Source organism: Arachis ipaensis, chromosome B09, assembly GCF_000816755.2.
Source record: "Arachis ipaensis cultivar K30076 chromosome B09, Araip1.1, whole genome shotgun sequence".
Taxonomy (NCBI): domain Eukaryota; kingdom Viridiplantae; phylum Streptophyta; class Magnoliopsida; order Fabales; family Fabaceae; genus Arachis; species Arachis ipaensis.
The window spans coordinates 145,576,948-145,588,540 of NC_029793.2; the positions used below are offsets into that span (position 1 = coordinate 145,576,948).

At 37.8% G+C, this 11,593-nt stretch overlaps 1 protein-coding gene across 1 annotated transcript in view; it reads left to right on the plus strand.

Moving 5' to 3' along the window:
- The window catches only part of LOC107617165 (linoleate 9S-lipoxygenase 5, chloroplastic), a gene marked incomplete in the record, with an annotated part of 6,739 nt that continues 5,123 nt past the window's right edge, over positions 9,978 to 11,593 (plus strand). Inside the window, 2 exon segments of the mRNA XM_016318943.2 lie at positions 9,978 to 10,305; positions 10,516 to 10,808. Coding sequence (XP_016174429.1) covers positions 10,101 to 10,305; positions 10,516 to 10,808 — 498 coding nt within the window.

An 11,593-nucleotide genomic window follows, 5' to 3' on the forward strand; every position in this document is an offset into this window, starting at 1 on the left:
CAGCAGCCGGAGCGCTGAGCTGGCTGCTTATGGTCCACGTAGGCAGCCTTAAACGACGCCGTTTTGCCTGGATGGTGTTAATGAATCAAGACGACGTCGTTTTGCCTTTGAGGGGGAATTGAAAGGTTGCTTGGGGAGAGGGTTGATCAGTTGTTAGTCTTTCTCCTACTTCTCTTCAAATGTTTCTTCTCTCTTTCGTCCAGAGAATGCTGTGACATTAGGGCACGTTCTGGTTAGTGCTTGAGTGAGTTCTTTGGCAGGAGAAGGAAGGACGTCACAGGTACGAAGTTGTTGAAGCAGAGGGTATCGTCATCGTTAGCTACAACAAGGTTAGTAATACAATGTGTGGTTGAAGTTTAAAATTTTTTTATTGGGTTTTCATTGATGGCTCTTCACGTGGTGTGTTGATTGAAGGAGAGTTCATCTTCGTTTGGTGTTTTGTTTAGATTTCTATGTTGTTAGGTGTTTTGTGGTTACGCTGTTAGCATGGGGTTTGGGTTGCTCTATTTTTTTTATGTATCCAAGAAGGGTTGTTTCCTCTAATGATACGGTTATCTAGTTATGGTCAGAAGTTAGTGTTGCATGTGTTTAATTTGTTTGTTTACTTATCTCGCATATGGATGAAGTACTGGACATTATGTTTCATCATGGAGGAACTTTTGAAAAGGGTGTGGATGGAAAGATTGGTTACTATCCGGACAACAGAAACTGCCTTGGTGATGTTGAGGTGGATAGGCTGGATGTATTTTATCTAAGAAACTATTATAAGGAGCTAGGTTATGACAGAATGAAGGAAGTCTGGTGGCTTGTACCTGGAAAGAGCATAGGGGAGGGATTGAGGAAGTTACAGAGTGATGCAGACCTAAGAGAGATGTGTGAGATGGGTTCACAGAATGCGGGTCTTGTTGATATCTACATTGAACATGAGGTCTTGTCACCTGAACTGATAGAAGGGAAGGAGGTTATGGTATACATTGATGATCAAGTAAGGGACCTTGGGACGCAAGCTAAGGAAAATGTTGCAGCTGCCCCACACGATGGTGCTAGGCCAAGTGATGAAAAGAATCCTACTGCTAATGTGAGTCGACCTAGGGAGGAAGGAGTTAAAGCATCTGTTAAGGTGCCGATCGAACAAAAACTTAAAAAGAAGGCCAAGAACACCCCGAAACTAAATCAAACAAAAGTTCATAGGAGGTATTGCCTGAGGTCTGCCACTAGGATAGGAGGCACAAAGGCTCAAAAAAGGGGGCAGGGTAGCAAGATCCCAGTGATGTTGATGTCCTCTGATGAGGAGTCCTCTAATTCTGATGATAGTTCAGAAGATGAGCCCTATAAACCAGTAAGGAAAGACAACTCATCTTATTCATGTGCTGCGGACCCCTGTTCCTTCACGTAAGGTAAAGGGTAAGAAGAAAACAAGTAATAAGAGTGATTCACAGGATAAGGATAAGGGAAAGAATAAGATGAAGGAGAATATTTGTGTTGATGACGATGCTTATGTGGAGATTAATTCTGATGTTGAAGTGGATTTTGGGAAAGTAGGAACTGATAAGAATGATGATTATGATGCATACGATCCTGGGACCGATTCTGATGGTGCCAACTCTTGGCATTCATTGGAGATGAAAAACCCACCCAATTCTGAAGACGAATTAGAAGAGGAGACCGAGTCTGATGAGGTGTTTCCAGTTTTTAGAGAGGGGCTAGGTTCGGAGAGCTTCACTTAGAGGTTGGAATGAAGTTTAATACGAAGTGAGATTTTAAAGAGGCTGTTAGGGAGTACACCATCCAGGAAGGAAGGGGTATTCGATTCAATAAAAATGATAGGAAGAGGCTTAGGGCAGTTTGCAAGGTGAAGGAATACCATTGGGTTATCTTTGCTTCCAAGGACCGAGACGATACTTGCTGGCAAGTGAAGACTTTCAGAGATGATCATAGCTGTGCAAGGGAGGATAAGAACAGAGCAGCCAATCGTAACTGAGTTGCTAGTAAGCTGGTGAAGAAAGTCAGAAAGTATCCCAACTTCAGGCATTGTGATGCAAACACCTTCTTCAAGACCAAGTATGATCTGTCATTGAATAGGAATTCAATCTCAAGGGCACTATCTGATTCTAGAAACCTTGTATATGGTGATGAAAAGGCACATTATGCAATGGTGAGGGACTATGGGGAGACACTGCTGAAGACCAACCCGGGTTCAACTGTCCAAATTTGCACCATCCCACAGCCAAACGGTGATGTCATATTTGAGAAAATGTATGTGTGTTTAAGTGGCTGCAAGAATGGATTTAAGGCAGGATGTCGTCCACTCATTGGACTTGATGGTGCTTTCCTGAAGACTGTCTTTGGAGGGCAGATTCTATCAGCTATTGGGCAGGATACAAACCACCACATATACGTCATTGCATGGGCAATTGTGGAAGTTGAAAACACTGCCAACTGAAAATGGTTTCTGGAACTATTGCACACAGATTTGGGAGATTACAAGACACATGGTTGGTGTTTTATTTCTGATATGCAAAAGGTACATGGCTGCTAATCCGTTCTGATTTAGTTTTCTATTTGGTTGCCTTCACTGTATTATAATATATTGGATCATGTAAGAGGCTTGCTGATATGTGAGTAGGACTACTTTAGATGCACAATAGCAAAAGTTAGGGACAATTATGGTGCGTTTAATACAAACTCAGGGACTATTATGGTGAAAATATTAAAAGTCAGGGTCTATTATGGTGAAAATATAAAAAAGTCAGGGTCTAAGACGGTGAACATATGACTGTGTATTCTACAAACTTCTCTCTGTTGTATCTGAGTTAATTATTACTTGCATCCACTCTATGTTGCAGGGACTCATAAATGCTGTACAGGAGGTGATGCCCAATGTGCATCACCGTTTCTGTGTATGAAATTTGTGGAGGAATTTCAACAAGCAATGGAAAGATCTGGAGCTAAGAGGCTTGCTGTGGGATTGTCCACGAGCCACAACCTTTGAGGAATTCAGGGAACATAGGGAAAAGTTGAAGCGGCTAAATCCGAAGGCATGGGCATACCTAGAAAAATGGCCAACACATTCTTGGACAAGATCTCAGTTCAGTCACAAGCCAAAGTTAGACTCAATATGTAACAATGCGTGCGAAGTATTCAACGCAAAGATTAAGGAAGCTAGGAGGAAGCCTATAATCACACTGCTGGAAGAGGTTAGGATGTTCGTAATGAGGACGATGGCCAAAAATAAAGTGAAGTTGGATAATCATGTGGGATACTTCCCCCAGTGATCAAGAGCAGACTGGAGAAGCTGAGGAAGGAATCTAGGCAATGGCAACCAATCTGGGGTGGAGACACCGGATACGAGAAGTTCGAGGTACATGGACACCCTACACACCATGTAGTGGATTTGGGAAAAAAGCTATGTACTTGTCAGTTTTGGATGCTAACAGTAATGTATTTAACTGTTACTTAATTATTTAAGTACTCTACCTAGTGAGTCTAATTAACTATGCACCTAATTGTTATTGCTGATTATGGTGCAGGAATCCCATGTGTGCACGCATGTGCTGCTATTGCTAGGGTGAACAAGTGGCCAGAGAATTTCTGCCACAAGCTCCTCACAATGGATTCCTACAAAGCTACTTACTCCCACCACATAAATCCTTTACCTGGCCAACAATTATGGGAAAGATCTGAGGCCAACAGACCATTGGCACCTTTGGTTAAGAGGAAACTGGACAGCTCCAAACCAAGAGAAGGAAGGATGTGGATGAGGGAGGTCAGTCTAGCAAGAAATCAAAGCCAACCACCACTCTAAAGAGACAGCTACGACTATTCACTTGCAAGTATTGCTTGCAGAAAGGTCATACAAAAAGAGGGTGTGAGAAGAAGAAGGCTGCTGAAGCTGCAGAGGCTGAAAAGAAAAAAGCTACGGAGACTGCTGCTAAAGACCCTAAGGCTGCTGCTCAGAATGTCACTGCAACTGCCTCTGCGTAAGCTACAACAACTACTTCCAATGCACCTCAAGTTGCAAGTGCCTCTGCTACTGCTACTGCATCTGCCCCTGCTCCTGCCAGTCTTGTGGAAGTGGATGTCCAGCAGGCTGAGATTGATTTGTCTCAGCCCTCATACTCTGAAGCTGAAAACTCCCAAAAGGTATTGTGTTTAATAATGCTTCATGTAACGTGTTTTTATTATTTGTCTTATTTTCTAGGCCTTATGTAAGGTATTGTCTGCATTGTAGGAGCATGAACAAAAGAGGAAGACACCTACAAGACCTAGAAAACTGCCACTTAGAAGAAGGTCACCTACTCCAACTGGCTCTGCATCATTCAATCCAATGGAGGGAGCTAGTGAGGCAACTGCAATAAGGCTGGCCAACTTCCTCAAGTTTGTGCCCACCCCAGGGTTCAAACCACCAATAAAGAAGTGATTATGATCCTAGCTTTAGGTTGAAATTCTGAAAGTTTATAATATTTTGTGAAACAATTATCTTAGTCTTTTTTGTCTGTTCATGGTGATTCATAGACAACTCTGCAACTTTTAAATACTAAGTTGCTGAAATCTAGCTAAAACAATGCTCAGTAGTTTTTTGCTTGTTATTATCATCAATACATTATTGCAGAATTTTATATGAACTAGTGTTATTGTCATTCAGTTATGAATTGTGCCTTATGTAAGCTTTTGCTATTGTTGCTTATCCATAAGATAATTGGGTGTTCAATTATGTTTACAAAAACAAAACCAAATAGTCATTCAATATATCAAAAATAATCTAATGTCAATTACATTGTTCATAAACTGGATTACACTGGTTCTGTGTTTCAGTTCTCAACCTAATCAAACCTTCAACAGTAACATCAACACAAACACAAATAACACGAATACCCCTAAACCAAGCACTTGGACCATCAGCTTTACATTCCTCACATCTGCTTCCAGTTTGCCCAACTTCCATGCAATGTTCATCTTCATCCCACCATGCTCATCTTCTTCATCAGACTTCAGCGGCACCTCATCCTGTACAGAATCTGCCTAGACAAATAACCCACACTAATTCTTTCCACTAGTATGCAAATATGCATCAACCTTATCAAACAACTACCTCAACTAACCAACACTATAAATTTCAGCCAGTAAATGCACTCACGTTATAATTCGGACACCCGAAGAACGGCTTATTAGGATGACTCTCCGTCCCTGACCACCGAAGGACAGGCATGCACCCACAACCACACCACTCTGGAACTGCTGAACGCCGACTACGCACACTGTTCCCTCTCCAGTTTCAGGTCGCAGATGAGCGATTCGACCTTCGAGAAACGTGACTGTCACTCATGACGGGAGAGGACGAAGAAGAAGAATAAGAGGAAGAGGGAAGAAGAGCTTGAGCTGGACGACGAACCAATTCACACAGGAAGAGGGAAGAACAACTTTAGGGTTTATAATTGGTACCAGGGACTAATTCAGGGAATTCGGAGATTCTTTGATGATACTCCACATCAGCTAGCCGTTTAATGCTGCCTACGTGGACCATAAGCAGCCAGCTCAGCGCTCCGGATACTGAGTCACGCCGGAATTGGGTGAAAGGACCAGGATTTCGCACGGAGCTCAATCTGAAGGGTGCAATTAGAGTATGTCAAAAGTCAGGGGTAACATTGGTGCACGGGCTCAATCTAAGGGACCATTTTGAGGATTTACTCGGCAAAACTTATGTCAGATCATTAATAACATTGAGTTCACGCGACAAAAAATATACAAAAAACTACATTATTAGTGTACTTTTTTAAATTCAGATGATCAAATTATAACAATTGAAAAATTAAAAACTAAATCAATGCAATTTGTCAATCTCTTAGGTCAAAGTAGGATTTAACACTATATTAGTGATATATCATATATGTAATATGGAAAGAACAGCAACCAGAAGCAACCCTACTAATAATCATAGTTGTCAGAACTGAACCGGTGATCGAACCGGTCAGGTTACTGGGTCACTGGTTCAACCGGTGGATCACTGGTTGAACCGGTTAACCCGATCCCACATAAGTAAAACGTATAAAATAGCTAAAAACTTAAAAATTAACAGTTAAAAAATATATCTCCAATAATATTTTAATAAATATTAAGTCTCAAATCCTAAAAATAAGTAGTAATACGAAAATAAACATAATGTGAACATGGCCGAGGATTCATGAAGAAAAAGATGGGGTCCAAACACTTCAAGCCTGCCGCTGTGGTCCCATAGAACATGCTGACATGAGCATTCATAGCCACAGAAACTATTTCATCAGCAACACAGCAAACAATGAGCTGAATCTTAATAGGTATGGCTCCCTACAAGTTGTTCCTTCTGGACATACTACCAAGTCACCTGTTTTCCATACACCAAATCACAATCTTGTTTTCTATCCCTTGTGAGTCTAACAGTCCTAATTGGAGCTATGAACTCTGACACCCTACTCAAGCTATATGTGACTGCAATCAAAGGCTTGGCCAAACAAGTGCTTAAGAAAACAGGATCAAGGAGTGTCCTATGTGTGCAAACATATATAACACTAATCTCCAAGAATAATGCACAACAACAATCCACTAACTACTAAGAATAATATACAACAGCAACCAACATATATAACATTATAACAGATAATCAACAATCAACAATCTAACAACAATGGATAATCAACAAACTGGACAAAAATAAAAAATAAATCAACAAACAAGAGAGATCAAACAGAAAATATGTGAAAGTATTAATGTTCTCATCTGCCAACATACAGAAATCAAACAGAAATCAAACATATGTGATTATGTGGACAATCAACAATCTCAAACAGAAACCAACATACATAATCAATCTACAATAATCAATTAATTCTAACTATCAGTACTAAATTATTAAAAATTTAATATCCTGAATAACTTCAAAAAATAAAAAATACATACCTGAGTTGGACCCTGGAGGGATGGAGGGACGAGCACTCGAGCAGAGAAGAGGGAGGCCGGAGGTGACGACTAACGACTGACGAGCAGGAGGCAGTAGGCGACGAGGCGGCGACTTGAATCTTCGATGGACCGTGGACGTGCTTCTTGGCGGTGGTGAGTGGCGCACTGGTGTGGCCGTGTGGTTGCAGTGGTGAGTGCCGCGCTGCCTGAGGCTGAACGGGTCTCCGATCCGCGCTGGCGACGAGGTGGCTGAAACTGAAGCAGACTCTCTAGTCTCTATCTCTCAGGCCTCAGCTCTCATGGAGTCATGGTGGTCTCTCATGGCCAAAAGGGTTGGGAAGGAAAACAGGGGATGGAGTGAACACGATGGGGGCTAGGGTTTCATTTTAGCAATCAGCAGCTTTAGTTTTTTTTTTTTTTTAATTTTTAATAAGAAACGACGTCGTTTCAAGCGAAGGATAAAAAAAAAGAGTTCGAACCGGTCCGGATTAAATAAAACCCGCCGGTTCGCCAGTTTTGATCAAACCCGACCGGTTCAATACGGTTCGATCCAGTTCAATTTCTTGTTCGGTTCGAAAGCTTATCCGGACCGGTTATAGTACCGGTTTTTCAGTCCAACCAGTCGGTTCGGTCCGGTTCTGACCTAATAACTAAGTTATGTTTAAAATATAGAAATTAAAGGGCCCATGCTAGCTGGTTGTTGTTAACTACTAAAGCAGAAAAGTCTAGGCTTCTAGCCATCATAGAAGGAAAACACTATCAGAGTATCTCTCTTAATTTGCTAGCAGGTTGCCATTTCAAATATTAGAGTATTTAGTATTTACAACTTTGAAATCTATAGAATTGTATTGTCATTTGTATATATCGTCAAATCTAATATATTTGTCTTTAGTTTGCAACTTGCAAATCTATGTAATTCTTTGATAGCTAAGTTATATATTAATATATAATAATAATAATAATATTTAATTTCTTTGGCAACAACTCCGCTAAGAATTATGAGTATTGCACAAATAGTACTGTAATTTTGTTTTATTTCATCATCAATTATATGGGTCTAATTGCACTGGACTTTGATGTGACTTGGTGGCATGACAAATTGACAATAAAACATAAAGAATTGAAAGTGTTAAAAAGATAATATTTAAAATTATTTTAATAACAATTAATAAATATTAAATAAGACAATTTTAATTTATAATTTGTAACAAAATTAAATTTCAGTAAAAGATTTTTTATAAAGTTTAATTTTCTTATGGTGTAATAATAATAATAATTCTAAAACGACCAATAATTGACTGGAGAATAGCACATGGAGAACATTATTTTTGCTAATTGCATACCTTCTTTGACCTAGCCATGATGCATGTGAATGAAACATATGGATTATGTTGGTGAAAAAGACCCAATAGTCATCAATATATATATTAACATGTGAATGTAAATTTACATAATGTTGATAGATGGGAAACAATTAGTCATATATTTTTTTCCCCACAAATTTGATGATATATCTTTTTCATGTGTCGATTCAAGATTATTGTAAGCTTGTGAAAATAGTTTGAAAATAAACATGAATATAATTAAGATTGATACCTAGATCAGTGGTAGTCAATATATACTAATATATAGTTAAGTGGTGTTGTTATTCAATATTCATAGAACCTGTCTTTTTTTACTGTCTCTACTTTTTAGTTAGTGTGATACATATATAGTTTAATATATAATTATATTAATTAGATTAGACAAGCAAATTCAATTATATATGACGAAAATTAATTGTTGAAATAGGATTTATTTATTTACCTTGAGGAATGACGGAGACCATAAGAGGAAGAGTGATCAAAGCTTTTCTGCCATATCGATCCGATAAATTCCCTATTAATGGCGTCATCACCACTGATCCCACTCCACTCATCTACAATCCAAAAACTTTCATTTCATTTCTTCTTTCTTTTCTTCCATTAATAACGCCACATATGCTTTTCCACATTTATGCACAATTGTTACGTAATTAAAATACCAAAAAAGGTAACAAAACTAACTACCATACTATACATAAAACTTAGGAAATTTTTGAAGTGTACTCTCATAGTCATATCGGTATTTTAATTATTTTTAATTGTTAATTTTAATTATAAAAAATATATATAATATATAATTAAGATCAATGATTAAAAATTACTGATATATCGATATGACGGTACACTTAAAAATCTTCTTATAAATTTTATATGTGGGGAAAGATATGCAGAATTAAATAGTAATAGAAAAACATGTAACTTTAGAAGAACGTGAGATAGGTAGCCCCAAGCCAATGGTTGTTGTAGAAGAATCAGGTCCTTTAATTATCTACAGATAAACTAAAGGAATAATTTTTAGTATTAAAAGAGGTGTAATAACAAATAACAATACTATAGTAATATAGGAAGAGTGAGTTAAATCTTAAAATGGTTCTTGAAATTAGCGTCGTGCACTAAAATTGTTTCTGAAATTTCAATTGCACCAATTACGTCTCTGAGATTGAAAAAAGTGCACCATATTAGTCCCTAACCTATTTTTTATTAATGACGTGATGACATGACATGATGACGTAGATTATAAGTGACACGTGTTATTTTATGATTTGGTCACGTGTAATGACATAATAATGTGGTGACCAGTGACACGTGGCATGCTGACGTGGATGGTTATGTCACGTGTCACAATGTTATTTGGCCACGTGTCCATTTGTGCCATGTGTCGCAACAGTATTCGTTCACGTGTCATCTATTATGTTATCGTTGTATATGCACCAAATTAATCTCTCACTTTACATTAAATGACTCGTTTTAATCCCTAAAATTGAATGTCGTGCACCAAACTAGTCCCTTCGCTAATTTTTCTCGGTGTTTATTGGTGTTTTTTTTTTGGGTGACTGGTGTTTATTGGTGTTTAAGGTACACTTAAAATTTTTTTCAATAATATAATACATACAAAAGCATATGGGTCCCCACCAAATGTGACGCCACATTATATTACAAAAAAAAGGACCACCCATGTATGTGATTATTTATTTAACCAATTGTGTGAAGGGTTGAGCAAGAGAAGGAAGAGAAGCAAGGGCGAAGCCAAGCAAAACTCCGATCCAGAACTGTATGAAACGGTAAGAAGGAAGAAGCCAAGGCATGGAGAATCACAAGCAGCAGAACGGTGTGGGTGGTAGAAGCAGCAAGGAGAAGAAGAAGACTAGTGTAAGAGGGAAGGTGGTGTTGATGAAGAAAGGGGTGTTGGATTTCCATGACATCAAATCCAACGTTCTTGATCGAATCCATGAGTTGATGGGCAACGGTGTCTCTCTTCAGCTTGTTAGTTCTCTCACTCCTGATCCAGGTTATCATAACTTAGCTTCCTCTCATTCCTCAAACTTGCCAACTCCACAAGAAAAGAATTTTTATATATATATCTCTTTCTTGTTTGACTTGGATCTCACTATCTCATACCATAAATAAAAATTATTTGTTTGTGAGATAAGTGAAGCTTATAAGTAACAATTTAATTAATTAGTGTAAGTGATGAAGCGAAGGCATTAATGATATACAGTGAAGGGGCATAGAGGAAAGCATGGGAAAGTGGCATACTTGGAGAGGTGGGTTTCAAAAATAACATCATTGACAGGAGCAAAAGAGACAGAATTTGGGGTGAAATTCGATTGGGACGAGAGCATTGGGGTGCCAGGGGCAATCATAGTAAGGAACAATCACCATAGCCAGTTTTATCTAAAGACAATCACCATTGAAGACATTCCTGGCCATGGCTCTCTCCATTTTCCCTGCAATTCTTGGATATACCCTGCTCATCGTTACACCTACGACCGTGTCTTCTTCTCTAATAAGGTCATTCCCATTTCACTCTTCAATAGATGGATGGATTCATTATCTTCTAAATTAAAATATTTCATTATTCTGAATAATGATGTTACTCAACCACTATTATGGATCACATATAATACCTTATCAAAATAATAGTATTAAAAACCTTTTAAATATAAATGTTTAAGTAAATATTAGCCGTTGATTGATACATTTAAAAATTTTTCAATAATATTTATAAGAAAAGTATAGGTAACTAACAATATTTTTGAACAATGTGTAAATAATGTGAATTAATAGGGTTAAAAGAGTAAATTTAATTAGTAACATTAAATTATGGTGTAGTGTATTTTTATTTGATTAGTGGTTGTTCATGTTGTTCAAAATAGTCATTATTTATCTAGCACTTCCCTTATTTATATAAGAGGAATGTTAGGGGCCAGCAACTTTTAGGATTTATAGTCCTCAAATAGCCATCAATGAGATTTTTAATGGTATAAGATTAGTGTAAAATTTCATCCAATGACTTACTCTTCTTTGATGGTTACATACTGACCAAAATTTAATAAAGTTGCTGGCCCTTTAGACTTTTCCTTTATATAATTGTATGTGCCTTGCACTTACTTTTATATATATTTATTTTACTCTTAGTGTCTCTGTCTTACACCCACTTCTTTTAGTTTATTTTATTTTATTTGTCTTTTTGTTAAATTTTTTTTCCTGTCACTTCTTTTTGCAACATGTTTTAAATTTTTTTTTTCTAGTATTGTATTCTTTTTATTTTTCCTAAATTAAACCTAAACTAACCA